The sequence below is a fragment of the Wyeomyia smithii genome, chromosome 2, assembly GCF_029784165.1.
Source record: "Wyeomyia smithii strain HCP4-BCI-WySm-NY-G18 chromosome 2, ASM2978416v1, whole genome shotgun sequence".
Lineage (NCBI taxonomy): Eukaryota > Metazoa > Arthropoda > Insecta > Diptera > Culicidae > Wyeomyia > Wyeomyia smithii.
In genome coordinates, this window is record NC_073695.1 from 153,954,745 (window position 1) to 153,974,180 (window position 19,436).

Genomic DNA, 19,436 nt, shown 5'->3' on the forward strand with positions numbered 1-19,436 from the left:
CCAAATTAAAAATGACAATTTAATCGTTATGTACTCGGCAGGGTACCCGGGTACCTTTTCAGACTTTATTGCTTTAAAAAACAAAGATAACCTCAACTCAGCCAGCTAAAACTTATGGAATGCTCTTAATAAATCATTTTTCATCATCAGACAAACAATGTTTGTGTAAACAATGATTACGAAGATTAAAAATTTAAAAAAAATAGACAAATTTTCCAATCTTTTGACGGGTCAAGATCGAAAATCGGTCAAGAAATGAAAAAGCAAGAAGCATTTCATTTTGTGGGTACCCGGGTACCCTGCCGAGTACTTACGTGTGTTAAAATTGCCGAGTACATAACGGTTAAATAAAATATTAAAACTGGGACATTTTTTATGGAACTGCTCAGCAATAAAAAACCTATCGCTTTGTTAGTATCAAACATGCTAGTGTTGTATTCATTATTCTCACTAAAGTCAAAAAAAACAGTAGAGGGTCTCAGTAGACAGGTTACTACTTTGATCACGCGGTGTACGTTGAATATTTTAATACTCAGCTTGGTAAATAGGTTCAATTGATGGGTTAACACTGATGCTCATCTAATTTTTTTCTTGCATCTTATAGCATTTTTTCTCAGCTTTCCAATGCTGGTCTCAGATCGAAAATCGGTAGTTGCAAATCCGGTCAAAATTGCATTTTTCTGGTATAATCCAAGATGGCGGCCAAATTCAAGATGGCGGCCTGAATTCTGATTACTTCAAATGACAGCCCTATCATTCCTCTTTACAGTAAAGTGCCACTTGTAGTACTTTACATAACGAATTTTAGAGATATAGCTCAAATAATACAGCAAGAATTGTCAAAATTTCAACTTTTCTAAAAACTGTTTCACCCCTTGGTGACCTAGGGGTCAACAAATTCGATCAAACAAAAATGGCATTATCAGTTTTTCTCTATTTCTAATAACTATGTGCATTTATATCAAATTTGGAAGACCTTGTGCATCTAATGGCCTAGTATCAGCGAGAATTGCTCACATGTCAAGTTTGTCTTAGTAGATGGGAAGTATTGTGATTTAGCAATAGCAAAATGCGAAAAAAAGAGATGAAATTCGAATATAATAAAAAACAAAACATTGAATTCCAAAAATCTTCACGATATTTTATTTTCCAAATGGTTACAAAAATCATAACGCCATAGACCTTCTTTCTATTGTCTCTGATCTTTTGCTTCTGATTAACTTTTAATTCTGTTTTTCCTCACTGTTGACAACTGGATGAGATTCTGAGTTACTACGGCTGTTGGTGATACATGGAATCATCATCGTGATTAAAGTGGAACTGCAAAACATTTTTTTTATTCGGATTGATATTTTCAAAACGCCAAACTTACGCTACAAAGACGTGTCGTTTCTGTTATTAAAAAATCCTCCGGTAATTAACATTTTCGGCGATGATTTTTATTGGTGGGGAATCGAAAATAGCTTATGTGTTCAAAATTTCGTGATGTTCGATTTGAACAGAATAGAAAACAGCACTTCATTTTTTTTTCACTACTATATGTAGCAAAACAAATTGAAACAAAAAACTATGAAACTGAAAATACGAGTGGTCATGTAATTACTTTTAGTTTTTGCAATGTTGCTGGTTCATTGAAATTTTAGAATGGCTGCCAGATCGACGGAAATTCAGTCGGCCAAACTTCAACTCTAGGCCTTTAGGTTCAACTACTTGGTTTGCAACCATCAGCCACCAGGATGACAAATATGTTGGCTATTTGTTAATCGCCTTAATTGGGTTTTTTAGCTACTCACGAATTTCTGATTTTTATATATAAGGTAATAGAGAGTAATTTTCTGAGCAACATGTTTTTTTTTTCAAACTAGATCTAGACTTTAACTTATATCTTTATATCATTGTACTTCGATTTTTTAATGAAAAATAAAAATCGCTCCAAATCGTTACAATGACAGTTGGTATATGAGTGAACTGTAATTGTAGCGCCTTAGAGCAGATTTCGAGCAGTTTTGATTCGTGATTGAAGGACGATAGAAAATTTTTGAAAATCACGTTTTGCTTAGAAAATGCAATTCTTTCAGATGTCATAAAAAATTATATAGCTACCCAACAAACGTTTTTGTTAATTTATAGCTTGTTAAGCTGCCATTAGGTAGATTTCGGCTGAACTTAAGCTTAGCAATGTCGGATCAAAGAATGAATAACTCTGATATTCTTTTGTAGTTTACTTTATTACAGTGTGACGTCACACCCTGCGAAGAACCCAATGCTCCGTCACGAGCCTTATAATTAGAGTTTAATTTTGTTCCTAAGAGGGCATAGCCTTCTGCTATGCTTTAGTCAGGCGAAACATTTGGTTCCCTTGACAGAGGACCGCGAACGGCTCTGTCAACACTCTATGTATCAACAGATTATGCCACAGGTGGCAAAGAACTTCGCGCAGCCTTCTGCTGTGCCACCGGCAAACAAACTCAACCAAAATAAACAAGTTTTGTGTTGTAAACAAAACGCCGCCCGTACTTTAGCAGTACTAGACTAGGTTAAGAGATTAGTAAGGTAAACAGAGAGTGGAGAAAGTCTCTCTCTCTCTGAGTTACCGGTAGGGTATATTTAAGTAGTGATGTACGAAAATAAAGTGAGTTAGTCCACCGTTATCTTGTGTATTAATTCCGCGCCAAATGCGCGTACAGGGATATTTAGTAGAAGAATTCCCTGGTAGGTTATATCCTACACATGTGGTGACAGCGCGTGGTCTTTTCTGCGCCATTGAATCTTTTCTTTAATCTTCGGACGTATCTCGGAAGTCAGACGCGGTCGTAAACTCGGTCGTAGTAATCACGCTAAGGGAGCAAAAAGAAAAAGTAGTGGTTTAAATATCTGTGGTTCAGTGAAAAATGAAATAGTTTTTCGGAGTTTTAATCCAAGTAGTGCTCGCGGAGGAAAAAGAGTGTGTTATTTAAAAAAAAAAAAAAGGAAAGAAAGAGAACTGAAGAAAAAGTACTTAACGATTTATCGAGGTCAGCAGCTTGGAAAGTAGTGCTGCTAGTGAAAGAGAAAAAAAAAAGAAAAACGAAAATCGAGAAAAGACTTTGACAAAAAGTGTTCTCTTTTCTCGCTTTTTGCATGGAAGTGAACTGAGTTGGTGGCAAACCCAAGCGAGTGACATTCGTATGCGGGGAAAAGGTGCTGTGTTTTGCTGCTGAAGACGACTTGTAAAGTGCGATCGTTTTTTTCATGTAAGTGTCAGTTTCGACGTTGGCAGATATTCGATATAGTGAATTGTCGTATTAAGAAGGTGCCGAAGTTACGTAGTGGAAATTGAAGTCAACAACGATGACCGGCCCTGTGTCAAGGATACTCGGGTGAGTGAGTCATTTCCTTATTTATTATGCGGCATATTGCAAAAGCAGAATAGGTGTTAGACGGTTATGACCATAAATGTCAAGATTAAAAGAGCTTAAGGATTATGTCTACCAGGAGTACCATAATCTGAGCAATAACATAAACAGGCCGAGAACGCGGGCGGCAGTCGCTAATAGAAGAAAATTATTAAGCGACGCTTTAAACGACTTTTCGGAAATTTTAAAAGAGTATGAAAATTCGAATTTAACGCCAGAACATTGGAATAGATTAACAGATCTGTACACACTTGTTCAATCGTAAGTGTGTCTGGCATTGAAAATCTTAAATAACTCGGCGATTGTTCCTGAGCCAAACAGAAATAGAAGATTATCAGAAAATTGTCTTGAGTTTGAGACATCAGATCTTGCAGAAGATCAGTTGGCGAACTTAGAGCGATCGGTGATTTTTGAAGATCCCCCGCTTTCATCGACCCTTGTAGAAACTCAGGAATCAGGGGAGGAGAAGCACGACGGAGAGCGCGGAAACCGCGCAAGCGCACTTGAACAATTAGAAAAATTAGAAGAAGAATTTGTTAAAAAAAGCCTCCAAATCAGCGAGGTAGAAATTCAAGACACACCCAGTTTTGGGGATCATATCGAAAATTTAAAAAACATATTCTGTAGAAGCAGTTTTATTATTGGGAAACAACTAAATAAAATAAATATGAGCCGAGCGGCAGATTACGTTTTCCCGAAGGCGGATGCACTGCAATGCATCCCAGAATTCAGGGGACACAAAGATGAACTGGAAGCGTTCCTATACCATGTTCAGCATTTCGCAGACGAAATCCCAGAAAACGGGTCACACAGTGCACTAATTTATGTAGTCCTACTAAAACTAAAAGGCAAAGCAGCGGCAGTTTTGCCTCGGATCAAGGCGGAGAGCTGGCCAGAGGTCAAACGCAACTTGATCAAAGAATTCGGTTCCATTGAGAACATCGAGTCGGTAATAAAACGGATCGAAACGCTACGACAGGAACCGAGCGAAGATTACAGCGCATATAAAAGGAGAACGATAGAGATAAAAGAATTGCTGGATACATTTGAAAAGAATCAGGAGGGTGCAGCGGGTTCTGCAGTGGAAAGAAGCCTCAGGATTCATTTTATTGGGGGTTTGCGGATTTCACATCTGAAGTTAATGGCGGGAGGAAATAAGAAATTGAGCTTAGACGAGCTGCTGGACCTACTGGAGGAACGAGGGGAGGAATGCGAACAACTCGCGGATGTAGAAAACAGACTACGCTGTTTGGATCTACTGGAGCAAGAGAAAGAGAGAGGCGGTAGGCGCTGGCAACCGAATGGGACAGGTAGTAGCACCCAAGGAGGAGGCCGGGATGGTTTCAACGGAGCCGGGAGCTCGCAGAACAGGGGCAATGAGCGATTTAGCAATCGCCAGCGGCAGATCAATTGTACACGAAATAACGAGGCCCAAGATTACAGACAGCAGCCAGGTGGGAACAGTAGCAGCACCAACAACTACAATTACAATAACAATCGTAACTACAGGGAAAACGCTAATAGGGGAAACGAGCGACAACAAAATAACGGGAACTACGGAAGCCAGTCAGGGGGCGGCTGGCCTAATCAGGGTAGAAACCTTGACAGCAACCAAACCAACCAACATAATAATAACGATCGCTACCGAGGTTCACAGGGAGCGCGTTGGAACGGGTACATACACCAAACCGAATCACAAGATTGGCGGGTTGCCGCTCGGAATAACAACCAGCAAAGCAATCGAAATAGTTACAATAATGATGGGTATGACAACAATCGATATAATGACCGCCAGTATCACCACCATGATGATGGTTTTAATTACGGCAACAATAGAGGAAGATCTCCCGGGCGCGGAAATTACAATAATAATAATGGTAGATATAATGATGCGTACGATCGCCAATTTCGAAGCCGAGGCTACGAGCGCTACCAACAATCAAAAAACTAGGTCGCCGGGGGCCCGACGGCAACGCCAGCCGGGCACCCCGACCGATGAATAGAAATAATTTTGTAAGGAACAAATTTAACAAACCGGTCGAGAACATTTCTCCCAATGTTGGAAATGAGCACGATATTTTTCGAAATTATTCCAGGTGGAGTGACGATGAGACGCACGGTCGTTCACAATATGTGTTAAGTATAAATCAGCCCAATGGAGGGGCGAAGAACTCGGGGAACGAAAATCATGGGACAAAGGACCCGTTTGCGAAAGAATACTTTAGCGATGATTTCGCGGAATTATGCCACACAGTAAGAAAACTTTATGTCGAATCGCATGTAAAGAATTGCCTCCATCGGTTGTGATAGAAAATTCCATAACATTCCACGTAAATTTGAATGATTTTGCGTGTAATTTTCAAACAAAACCATTATTTACGTCAGAAGCAACTGAAATTCAAATAATATTGCATACAATTTTCAATTAAAATCGTGGTTTTCGTCAAAAGCAACAGAAATTCAAATGAGAAACTATTTCACGTGACGTGTGATATTCAGAATTTTTTACTGTGCAGGACGTCGATTGGCGGAGAATCACTGACGAGCCCAGCCACATAGAGATAACGGACTGGAGAACAGCATGTAACCACATACGGGACAATAGTGCCTGTGTGGCTAAGCGAGTCTACTTTGACACCAGCCGGCGGCTTATGATTACACTGCTGGCAAAACAAAATGTGCAGCAAACGCTGAACTTGATTTTGGACACAGGCGCGTGCGCGAATATGTTAAGCATGCATGTTGCAGAGAAATTGAATGTGCATATAAACAGACAAGACACGAACACTTTTGAGGGCATTGGTCGCGGGATCGTGCGAACCTTAGGAACGGTTATCCTGGATTTGTTAGTCGGGAACTTTTTAATTCCGGCAGAGTTTCACCTGATGAACGGTTTACCGGCGGACGGCATAATCGGGGTAGAATTTTTGAAAAAACACACCCTCCAGATAGGGAATAACTTCGACTATATTGTGTTTAAAAAACACGGCATTAGGGGTCCGGATAGTTTGGGCCCATGGAGCGTGCCTAGAGAGGAAGCCCTTAGTCGGCATGTGTTTTTAGCAGCAAGAAATAGAGTCATGGTGCAAAGCCAACTAAGAAACAACATCGTTAATGAGAATGCCACAGCCTGCGTGGAACCTAGAGAAGGTCCCAACATAGGGGGAGAAATACCCCATACGTATGAGGGGCCGAAGGACACACCTCGTGACAGGGAAAATACGATAATGACCGAGTTAGATCTTAACTCTAGGCTAGATTATGACCTATTAGAACATAAACTAACACCAGAGTCAAAAGGAAATGCAAGAATTGAAAAACTACGGCAAGTGCTGAATTTGGCGCACTTGCCTGATAGAGAATTCAGGACAGTGAAGAATATGGTCGAGAGCTATGCGGATATATTCTTTTTCAAGGGCGACAAGTTAACTACTACTGACGCCGCCGTACACACGATAGAAACTTCATCGGAGGTGCCTATTAATAAACGGCAATATAGATTGGATCCGGAGGCCACGAAACGACACATTAATAAAGAAATCGAGGAAATGAGGGTGCAGGGAATTATTAGGCCCAGCACTAGTCCCTGGAATGCACCGGTGTTATGTGTACCAAAAAAACCGGATGCTGACGGAAATAAAAGATACAGAATTGTGGTAGACTTTAGATCATTGAACGAAGTTACCAAGCCGTTTGTATACCCAATACCTCTTATAAATGAGATATTGGATAATGTTGGAGGAGCAAAATATTTCTCCTCAATTGATTTAAAATCGGGGTTCTATCAAGTCCCGATAGACCGCCGAGATGCGGCTAAGACGGCGTTTTCCACTCCCAAAGGCCACTTCGAATTTACACGGATGCCGATGGGGTTAAAGAACAGCCCCTCCACATTCCAAAAACTTATGAATACTGTTCTCTTTGAGATAGGGGACTTTCACAGCTTTTGTCTACCTCGATGATATTATAGTTTTCGGTGACACTATCACCGACCATAATGATAACTTGCGAAAAGTATTACAAGCTTTGCGCAAACATAACTTAAAAATAGAACCATCTAAGTGTCAGTTTTTGAAAAAGGAACTGGAGTATTTGGGTCATGTCGTTAATGAAGAAGGCATAAAACCCACCAATGCAAATATTAAGGCCATTCAAAGCCTTAAGCCACCCACAAACGTAAAAGGTATAAGGTCATTTCTGGGAACAGTAAATTTTTACGGGAAGTTTATCCCCAACATCGCGGAGAAGCGCAAGCCGCTGAATGATTTGTTGAAGAAAGACGCTAAATTTGTGTGGGGAAAAGAATGTCAGGAAGCGTTCGAATTCCTTAGAAACGCGCTGATTACAGAGCCAGTTTTAGTCCGGCCAGATTATCAAGACACTTTTGTTATTACGACAGACGCTAGCAATTATGCTATTGGAGCCGTCCTGTCGAATGAAAAATCCATGCACCGGCCGATCGCGTTCGCGAGTCGTGCACTTGTAGGTGCAGAGACCAGATATCTTATCATAGAAAAGGAACTATTGGCGATTGTATGGGCCATAGAATATTTCAAACATTACATTTTTGGTCAAAAGTTTATCGTTTACACGGACCACAGACCACTTATAGCGATTTGGAGGCTCAAAGAGACATCTCCAACGCTGACAAGATTGAGACTAAAGTTGCAGGGTTTGGAATGCAGCATCAGGTATAAACAGGGTAGCGAAAATATAGTCGCCGATTTTTTGTCACGTTTGTCAGATGGGACGTGTCAGGGGCAGGAAAGTTCACCCCACAGGCAGATAGCCATGATTACGCGCCAGCAGAAACGCCTGCTAGAGCAGCAGAAGAACGCTTCGGATGATTTGAACGGCACAATACAAGATTTGAGTGCAATAGACATTGCGGACATCGCTGAGGACGAGGATGAGCAACAACTCGTCAACATTTCATATGATGACTTTTCACAGGCATTATCAAATGACCTGATACCAAGTGAGACGGTGGAAGTCTCGAAGAGAATATTGGACGAGAGGAATATCGAAGCTCGTCTTGTCATTTTGAACAGTCGGACGGCGTACAGAGAACTTCAGACACTGTATCAGCTGTCACAAGGACTGAAGGACTACGTAGAGGATGGTGTACTCAAATTTAAAGACAAGAAGGTAGGCGGTTTCATAGTAGACGGCAGCGAAAGTTCATTAATCGATTGCCGGAAATTTTTCTCACAATTTTTAGATAGCTTCAATAAGAGCCCCACGGCAGTAAAGGCAGCCGGGGTCATTCACCTAATATCATTCAGAAAAATCAAGCAACAGGAAGTTCTGCAAATGATTCAGTTCCTAGCGGGTAAGCTAGAAAATCAAATAGTATTATATAATGCCAATAGCGAGCGTACAGTAATTGCGCCAGATCAAGTGGAAACAATTTTAAAGGAATTTCACGATGCACCCTTAGGAGGGCACGTAGGAGCGCGACGAATGCGCCAAAGAATTGGCACACTTTTTACGTGGGCTACGATGAAACGGGATATCGAGAACTACTTTCGGCAATGTGATTCCTGCCAAAAGAACAAAATTGGAAGATCAAACAAGATACCGATGCAGATCACCACAACCGCATCGGAGCCATTTGAGAAATTATACATGGATATAGTAGTATTACCCGAGTCCGACTTAGGAAATCGTTATGGTCTGGTCATGCAGGACGACCTAACTAGATATTTAACTGTCGCACCTATGGAAAACCAAGAAAGCCAGACGGTAGCGAGGACTTTTGTAGAGAATTATATTTGCAAATTTGGCGTACCGTTGGAGTTAGTTACAGATAACGGTGCGAATTTTGTAAGCACACTCATGAAAGATGTGTGCAAAATTTTGAAAATTAAGAAAATAACGACGAGTCCGTACCACCCACAAGCAAATTTGGTGGAAAGATCTAATCGGGAGTTAAAAACTTACCTAAGGCAATTTATTGGCGGAAAACCGCACACGTGGGATAACTTACTCCCATTTTTTACGTTTCAGTATAATACTTCAGTAAACTCATCAACGGGGTACACCCCTTTCGAATTGTTGTATGGACGTACAGCACGCATTCCCACCTCCATTTACAAGCGGAATGGAGTGGACAATTTGACATATGAAACATATACACAAGAGATGAAAAAAATATTTTTTGACCTCCACGCGAACGCGAAGGCCAACCTAAAGGATTCAAAAGAAAAGCGCAAGCAAGTTTATGACAGAAAGGCAAATGAATGGCAGCCCATGTATGGCGATTTAGTTTTAGTGAAATCAATCCCGACAGGATCAGGTCAAAAGCTCCAGAATATGTGGAGAGGACCTTATGAAGTAGTGGAATTCCCAAGTGAAATGACCACAGTAATCAAAAACGGAAGCCGTTTAGAAAAAGTTCATAATAACCGGCTTAAGCGTTATTATGACTGAATATATGAACTTAAACTATGCTTTCAAGGTTAACGGACAGAATATATTTAATGAAATACGATATTGGATGGCATGAGTTATAATAGCAAGCACCTAAAACTGTATGAAAAAGTAAGGTGGAAGTAAAATATAGGCGTGAAGAAATACGAAAAGTCGCCGAAAAAGATATACAGCCTTTGATGATGTTAGTCAAATGGCATGACACAGTTGAAAAAATTCAAATACGAATGAAGGCGTGAGGGACGAGGAACCCCGCCGATAAAGGTTAAATAAACAAAAAACTTGGGGAATTCAAATTACTAGAATGATCTGGATGGTTGTAATGGATAAAAAGAGTTGAAAGAATTTAGAACAGCATTTGTTTGTAAAAATGCAAATGTTAACATGGGAAAAATATATAGTGAATATGAGAACGGGGTTTGATTAATTAAAAATGGCTAATGGCCCAATGAGAGAAGAAAACCGATTAATGAAGTATTGGAGATGACCTAAATAACGAACGACAATAAAACTAGGAGAGACTTTGGACAAGAAGGCTAAACCTTCCAGACGAGGGGACTACTGGCGTTAAAAGATTCCACCTATCTATTGTAAGTTAAGATTGGGCGAGTGGAAACAACGGGAGTGACTACCCGGAACGATTGAGATGAATGCGTATCAGGTGAACGGACAAGGGAGTTGTCAACCCAGTATGAATGGAAGTGCGAAATTTTTTCTTTTATTTCCTAACCTTCTTATCTTTCAGGAATCACTAGCAACAGGTAGACGCACCTTCGAAGGGTAGGGGGAGAGGTATTATGCAGACTACTGCATATCAGGCGAAGTGTAAGTAGAACGTAAGTATGACGGACTGAGACAGCAGTATCATAATTAAAGTGGCCTACAGAGTTTTTGTAAATCGGATAAAAGAATTGTAAATCCGATAAAAGAAAAGAAAAAGTTGCTATGAGAAAGAGAAATGTTTTAATGAAAAGAAAAAGAGCCACGACGGGCAACAGAGGTTGACAAAAAAAAACACACCTAATGAAAAGAAAAAGAGCCACGACGGGCAACAGAGGCTGACAAAGAAAAAAAAACGCACAAGAATTAGAAAAAGATTTTTTTTTTGTAAATCGGATTGAGTTCAAGTGAAAAAAAATAATTGTGAAGTAAAAATTCGTTGAGAATGAATAATGTAGACGTTGATTAACCAATAGCATCCGATATAATCAAGAGAAAAAAATATATTGTACACTTTAGTAGGAAAAGAAAAATTATGTTAACCGAAGAAATATAAAAACGGGCATAGTGTTTAAGTAGAAGATTAGAAGATATAATAGAACATAAGAGCCCGTACGCGTGTGAAATTAATTTTAAACAGCAAGTGGAAAAAATTAACGAAAAAAAAAATTTATGAAAGAATGGCAAAAAAATATATGCACCACTTGCTAAGTAGGGCAGCTAGCATCTAAGAATTGACAATGAGACGAGTTCCCGATCCTCGAAGACGACCGAGGTGATTACAACGGATGCTGAGATGGGGGCATTACATAATGCCCAGTATGACGCGAAAAGGGAAGCAGACGGTTGTGAGGGGAGTTGAACGGCGGGTGTCTATGGTCGAGATGGAGGTAAAGCCAAACGTTATTACCAAGAGGAGACGAGCAGTATCCAGTTTTTGATCCCTGAAGAGGTCAGATGTGCAACAGAACTCAATCAATGCGGCTCAAGCCAGAATCGAGACTTCAGCGCGAAGACGAATACAGCAAACTACACAGCGAAGGGCGTAATAATTTGTTCCAAATATATATTACTCATTGAGAGTTATTGACTTCCACAAATGAGGATTCGAGGTCAAAGCCAAACAAGCAAAATGACGCTATAAAATTTTGCTCGTGTTTAATCAACTATGGTCTTTACGCACTACGCTTTGAAAATGTGCACACATGCTAGCGGGTAATTGGACACCCCGCGCAGACAGTTAAAGATGATAAACCAAGTGACTGCATTATGCAACAGAGCCAGTGGCATTCTCAAATCTTTTCGCCACACGGCGCATAACAATACTATAAGCCAAACAAAAATACAGCCGATCTATGCCAAAGGGACACGGCTAACCCAACATTGAAGTTCAACAACACACTCTGAACAATCGTAAAACAACCAGCTAAACTGCAGTCTTAATTAAAATGCAATGGTAATCGTTGAACTAGTGTAAATAACCCGATGAAGCCTTAGAGATGAGTTTGCACCACAACCAACCGATGAGAACCTCTACTGCCAGACGCACCTTCTCGTTTCAAACCCCCTGCAACCCGGCGCTTGAACACGACAGCTGAACAGCAGATATCTTCACGACGCAGCGCATCAGGCGAGCAAGCAATTGTTAATTCTAAATAAGGAAAATGTCATGTATGATAATGTAAACTCAAAACGGTGCTACAGTTTTGAATAACAGAATTTCATTTGCCAGAGAAAAAAAAACATATTATAAAAAAAACAACGATGTATATAGTTGCATAAAAACGCGAGAATAATTGTAATAAAAAAGAGAAAAACACACCTATCGGCCGTCAGGACGGACCGTGTGACCATTGTCTCTTCTAGATAATGGCCAACTAGGCGGGGTGGCAGATGTGACGTCACACCCTGCGAAGAACCCAATGCTCCGTCACGAGCCTTATAATTAGAGTTTAATTTTGTTCCTAAGAGGGCATAGCCTTCTGCTATGCTTTAGTCAGGCGAAACATTTGGTTCCCTTGACAGAGGACCGCGAACGGCTCTGTCAACACTCTATGTATCAACAGATTATGCCACAGGTGGCAAAGAACTTCGCGCAGCCTTCTGCTGTGCCACCGGCAAACAAACTCAACCAAAATAAACAAGTTTTGTGTTGTAAACAAAACGCCGCCCGTACTTTAGCAGTACTAGACTAGGTTAAGAGATTAGTAAGGTAAACAGAGAGTGGAGAAAGTCTCTCTCTCTGAGTTACCGGTAGGGTATATTTAAGTAGTGATGTACGAAAATAAAGTGAGTTAGTCCACCGTTATCTTGTGTATTAATTCCGCGCCAAATGCGCGTACAGGGATATTTAGTAGAAGAATTCCCTGGTAGGTTATATCCTACACAACAGCACACGCGTACGTGACATTATCGCGGTCGACTCTTATTCTCAACTAACTGGCTCGTCATTTCAGGTTGCCAGTTTTCCTCATTCTTCGCTGTTGTTCTATAACGATATAGCTGACTCCGACATCCCCCCTACACTTAAAAGTCACAAACTGTATCCGTTTCATATTCGCTTAGATAAGCTGGTCGACGCTGCTTCCTTGTTGGTCTTGTTACATTGCTTGGAGATTCAGCATCATGGATATCATCTACTTCTCCGTTGGCTTGTGGCCAATATGTTGTTCTTACCAACGAAATTCCATATTCTTCACAGTACCGTTTGAACTCTTCACTGATAAACTGGGGTCCGTTATCCGATCTAATGCTTCCAGGGACTCCAAATCTACTGAAAGTCTCATGTAAGGCTTCAATAGTGCGCCCAGTTGTAATTGCTCTCATAACTATTGCTTCCGTGAATCTACTGAAATAGTAAACTATCACGAATAGTGAATGACCCGAAGGCAGGGGGCCCATGAAGTCAACGGCTATATCAGTCCATGGTTTCTCTGGCATTTTTGTGCGCTTTAGAGGTTCTGGAAGTCCTAGACAAGAAACCAATGTACAGTCCTTGCATCGCTTTACATATGACTCCACCTGTTTGTCCATTTGCGGCCACCAAACTTTCTGCCGCAACCGTCTTTTCATCGCTGCCATTCCTGGATGGGCTTCATGTGCCAAAGCGATCACATGTGCTTGCAGCTGTGTAAAGATGACAAGTCGATTATTTCTTAAAAGAACCCCTTCAACTGAACATAATTCGTTCATATAGGGTCGGAATTGTTTCGGAATATTCTCACGAACTCCTTCTTGTAATGCCTTAAGAGTTTCCCGAATTACTTTATCGTTTCCAGACTCTTCAGCAACTTTATCAATTGTTACCGCCATTGGTACCGCATTCGCAACAATACTTCTTATGTATCCTTCGGTCGGTTCGTCAAATGTTTCACTAGCTGAGGAGCTTAGCCTGGAAAGGCATCGGCTATGTTGTCCGATCCCCTGACGGGTTCTACTTCAAACGTATAACCTTGCAGCCTAAGGACCCAGCGTTCAATCCGAGCACAAGGTTTTGACCGAGGATTGAAAAGAAATTTTAGAGCTTTACAGTCGGTGATCAACGTAAATTTGATGTCTAAAAGATAAAGGCGGAATTTTTCCACACCCCACACAAGAGACAAAGCCTCTCGTTCTGTCTGAAATTTTTTTTTTCTAAATCTGTCAATGCTGCGATTACCCCGCACTTCCCTTGGGAGTCTTCTTGCAACAGCACTGCTCCCAGTCCGGACGGACTGGCATCTGTCATCAATTTAGTTTGATCCTTTGGGTTGAAGAATCCCAGATTCCGCATTTGACAAATTTCGTCTTCAATTTGTTGAAATGCAGCCGTTTGTTCAGATTTCCACTCAAAGTGTCCTTTTGATCGAAGGATTTGCCTTAGCGGATCCGTTAATGACGCTAGGTTAGGGATAAATCTTCCAACATAGCAAATCAAACCAAGGAAACTTCTAAGTTCTGATAAATTGTTTGGCTCCCTGAAATTTTGTATAGTCGCAATTCTACTTTCACTTGGTTTCACACCTCTCACCGGAAGCACCTCTGACGGAGCGAATAAAGCCGCTCCCAACACCCAAAAGCACTAACCCGCCCATCGGGACTGATGCCAGTAAGGTCCCGATTATGGCAACTGGCAGCGTAGCAAACGGATATGAGCTGGATTTCGGAATGGTACCGCGTCCTCGGGCTGACACCTGCATCGAGCTCCCTTAGTAAAGTCGTGTGACAACGGCTTGAAATGGCGAAGTGGTACCCGGTGGAGGGGTCTCCGTCCTATAAAACCTGGCAGGCCTTCCAGTACGTTCCGAGTCTATTGCCTGGTGGGAATCAGGCAGGAGTAGGATCAGATGGTTGTTCCTGACTTGCGCCGGTCGGTGGAGTCATAGTTGCCCATAAGGCGCTATGACTGCTTACCCTAGCCATGACCTCACTGCTTCGGCATAGACCACCATGGGACCACATAGGCGACTACTCCACCATAGACAAGGATAGCGGCTGGAAGGGGGACCCACTCAACTACAATGAGCTCACAAAAACAAAAAGAGACGGGTGCGGTGGGGTTACCAAATCCCTTCGCACGAGGTGGCATCCAGCGGTCTCCGCAGAAAAAGACGGAGACGGATGCCGCGAAGTCTGGAGGTGTAAAAACGGCGAATCCGTCGGTGTCCACACCAGACAGCTCGGTAGACGGTCCCTTGCTAGTCAAGGCCATCGAAAGGTGTATGGACACGCGGCCAAGAGTGGTGGCGCTGTCTGAACAACTCGATGCCATAATCGAGTTCTTGGCGAACAGGCGAAACATCGCTGGCGACCTGAAGCAGAGCATCCTCCTGCTTCGGAGCACCATTGATGAAGCCAGAAAGGAGTTCGAAGAACTCGTAGCTCGGGTGAAGGCGGCCGAGAAAGCGGCCAGGACCGGGAGGCTACGGGCAACCCTTGGACTACCGTAGAGGGTAGGAAGCGTCGGGAAGGTGCGACGCGCCATGATGGCGGAGCGGCCAGAGGACCAAAAAGGTCAAAAAGGCGCGGAGTAGGGGTGATGCCCTCATACTCAAGACGGATGGGTCGAAGTACTCAGAAGTCTTGAAGAAGATGAGGGGGGAAACCCAGCTCAAGGATCGCACTGGCGAGATGATACTTGAGCTCCGGAAGGACGCCAAGAACAAGGGGGCTACCTACAAAACGGTAGCTGAAAAGGTCCTAGGGAAGGAGGTGTATGGCGGCCATATGTACGACGAGCAAGTTCCCGGTTCAGGAGGTTGTCTCAACCTCAGAACAAGGGTACGTAGTTGCTAAGGTGAACGGAGTATTCTACTGCAGTTGCTATGCTCCGCTACGTTGGTCTACCGAATGGTTCACCCAGATGGTCGACCTCTAGTGCCGACGCCGCTGTACAAGATTCTGGGTAACTACTTTCAGAATCGAGTGCTAGTGTATAACACAAACGAGGGTCAGAAAAGCGTTCCAGTTACCGCAGGTGTACCGCAAGGTTCCATCCTGGGCTCGGTACTGTGGAACGCCATGTATGACGGCGTGTTAAAACTAACACTTCCTCCAGGGGTGGTGATCGTGGGATTCGCCGATGACATAACCCTTGAGGTCTATGGCGAGTCAATTAGAGAGGTAGAGTTAAAGGCCGCGCTATCAATACGCGTATTGGAAGACTGGATGCACTCCAGGAAACAGGAGCTAGCGCACCATAAGACTGAAGTTATTGTCGTAAATAACAGAAAGTTGGAGCAGGAGGCATCGATCAGTGCTGGTGCATGCACTATCGCCTCAAAACGCTCGCTAAAGCTTCTGGGGGTTATGATTGACGACAAGCTCACGTTCGGGAGCCACGTCGATTACACCTGCAAGAAAGCTTCCATGGCTGTGGCAGCGCTATCTCGCATGATGGCAAACAGCTCGGCGGTCCGTAGCAGCAGGCGCAAAGTCCTTGCTAGCGTGACCACGTCCATACTCAGGTATGGAGGACCAGTGTGGTCCAAGGTATTGAGTACCTCGTGCCATCGCGGCAAACTCGAGAGTACGTACAGGCTAATGTGCCTAAGGATCGCGTGCGTATACCGAACAGTGTCGTACGAGGCGGTTTGCGTCCTGGCTGGCATGATACCCATCAGCATCAACGACAAAGAGGATGTAGAGTGCTTCGACCAACGCGACACGAGGGGTATACGCAACACCATACGGTCATCTTCAATGGAGGTGGCAGCGGGAGTGGTCCAACACTACAAAAGGTAGATGGACACACCGACTCATTTTAGAGTTAGCATGCTGGATTAATAGGCGCCATGGGGAAGTAACCTTCCATCTGACACAGATCCTGTCAGGCCATGGCTGCTTTAGGCAGTACCTGCATGGGTTCGGGTACGCCGAGTCCCCTATGTGCCCCGCTTGTACGGGTGCGGAAGAAAACGTGGAGCATAACCTTCCATCTGACACAGATCCTGTCAGGCCATGGCTGCTTTAGGCAGTACCTGCATGGGTTCGGGTACGCCGAGTCCCCAATGTGCCCCGCTTGTTCTTCACATGTCCGCGTTTCGAGCGGAGATGCTTACCTTGCCACCTGGTTTCTTGACAACCACGATCGGAGCTGCCCAGTCAGAAAAGTCGATAGGTGTAATGATGTCCAAACGTTGAAGTCGTTCCAACTCCTCTTCCACTTTTTGAGAAGCGTGAAAAGGAACTGGTCGCTTTGGTCGAAAAATTGGTTGGGTATCTGGTTTCAAGTTTAGACCAACTTTAGTTTTGGTGCAGTGGCCCAAACCGTCCTTGAAAACTTCAGGAAAACGAGTGAGGAAGTGCTGATCATCACGGAGAAAATTGAAAAGATTCACCTTATTGCAATGTGCAACAAGTGGCTTTGACCAAAGGTTGAATGCGTCCATCCAGTCCAGACCAACCACATTGAGATTGTGAACCATAGTGACGTAACAATGCTCGATTCGTGTGACATTACTGATGGTGATAGATGTAGTGAACTTTCCTACCAAATCCAGAGGTTCTCCAGATGCCTCCATTTGTGTGGAATTGACTGTAGATTCACTAATCTTTTTCCATACGGCTTGCGAGATCACCGAAATATCGGAACCACAGTCAAGCTGAAGTTCTGCTTGAACACCGTTGAAGTTGACGGTCAAGTACTTCCTACGGCTCTGAATATGCCTCACTGACTGAATAGTTTTCATGTGTGCTTTCTTGTCTTTCTTGCTGACCTTCTTGTCGCCTGCGGACGTTGGTGCAGAAGATTTTGACGAGCAGCTGCAGTAGCCTTCCTTGTGACCCACTTTTCCACATTGCTTGCAGGCATGTTTGGAGAACTGACAGTCCTTCACGAAGTGCATGGCTCCACATTGCCAGCATGGAGACGGAGATACTGTCGCCGATTTTGATTGTTTGGATTGCTTTTTGAACTGACGAACCGCCTGGACCGCCGAAGATGAATGCTTCTTCTCCACTAACGCCACATCATGCTTAAGGTTTGAGAGGCGCTGACATTCGGTCACTAAACCTTCAATGTTGGTATCGGTAGAATCGAACTCGAGCTTCGATAGGAGTCGTGTTCTGATATCGGCGTCCTTTGTTGACTTGAGACCACAGATGAACACCAGACTTTTAAACTGGTTTGATGAGAGTTTCTGTAGTTCAAATTCTTCGCACTGCCGGTTGACAACCCCAGCGTACGTTACGAAATCGTCGGCTTCGTTCTTGATAGTTTTAAAGCAATCATAGCGTTTGCTAAATAGTGATTTTTGCTGTTCGAAAATCGCCTTCAATTTGTCCACAACTTGATCAAAATTGAAATCGCGTGGGTGGTTAGGCAGGAGATAATTTAATAATTTCTCGTGAACTGGAACACTGAGACTGCGCAGCATAAGCCGTACTTTCGCCGGGTCATCCAGGTTTCTGCCATCCTGCCTGAAGAGATCTTCGTATTTGGTAAACCAACGGCGAACGTTAACCCGTTTTCTGGTTCGAAATGAAACTCCTTAATTGCGGCGGAAAGAGATTCAATTATGTGCTCCGGTGAGCTTCGCTGTGCTGCTGGATTTGCCCCTCTGGTGACTTGATCCAAAAGGGCCATCAGACGACTGTTCTGGAGTGCCATCTGACGCATAACCGCCGGCAACGAAACTTCAGGAACTTCTCCCCCAATAAAGTTTTCATCTTCGCTCAGGTTTCCGTTATTGACGCTCATTGGTTTTTTCTTCTTATAACTTTAGGACTTCGAAACTCGTCGTCAAAATGTTATAATTTCAAAAGAACTAGTTGGGAGCTTATAGAAATTACGTCTATTCTTGTCAAAGGCTAATAACAGAGTGAAAATATTATTTGCTTTTTCTAGCGACTCGATATTTCAAGGACTGCTTTAATGTTTCAATGGCTGCCTTGGTAGCAGTCTCCTCTTAAACCCGCTGCTATGGCATCCTCGTCGACAGCAACATCCAGCGCGTGCGAGGTCTACCTCGAAGTCGTCTGCCTCTATCCGGTTCTCTGCTAAATATTATCTTATCTTGGTCTATAATAGCTGGTTCTATTTGGGTTTCGCTGGTGTAAATTAGCAATACTCAGAGGGAAAAATATGCGAGGAGAGTGTTGTGAGCCAAACAAACATGTCAAAATTGGAGCCAAACGAACAAGAAAGGTAACACAAAGGTATCGCAATAAGGTTCAATAAAGAATATATTTATTTTTACACGTTTTTCATGTTCTATTTCTAAAACATGAATTGAGAATGCTCCAAAGTGGCTTCATCACAGTGATTTTAAACTGGTGGTTCACAAACCCTTTGTATGGTCTACAGAATAATGATGAAAGTATATACAATTGAACATAAACATAAAATTTAACACCTGCCCTTCATTATTCCCCAGAACTTCCACCGTCACCATCAGTTATACGAGCCGA

General features: G+C 42.9%; 1 protein-coding gene across 1 annotated transcript; it reads left to right on the top strand.

Annotated features, from left to right (window-relative positions):
* Nucleotides 1-4,062: 4,062 nt before the first annotated feature.
* Nucleotides 4,063-5,346, top strand: LOC129720099 (uncharacterized protein DDB_G0287625-like). Its single transcript, XM_055671519.1, has one exon. The coding sequence runs from the start codon at nucleotides 4,063-4,065 to the stop codon at nucleotides 5,344-5,346; it is 1,284 nt and encodes a 427-aa protein (XP_055527494.1).
* The last annotated feature ends 14,090 nt before the right edge of the window (nucleotides 5,347-19,436 follow it).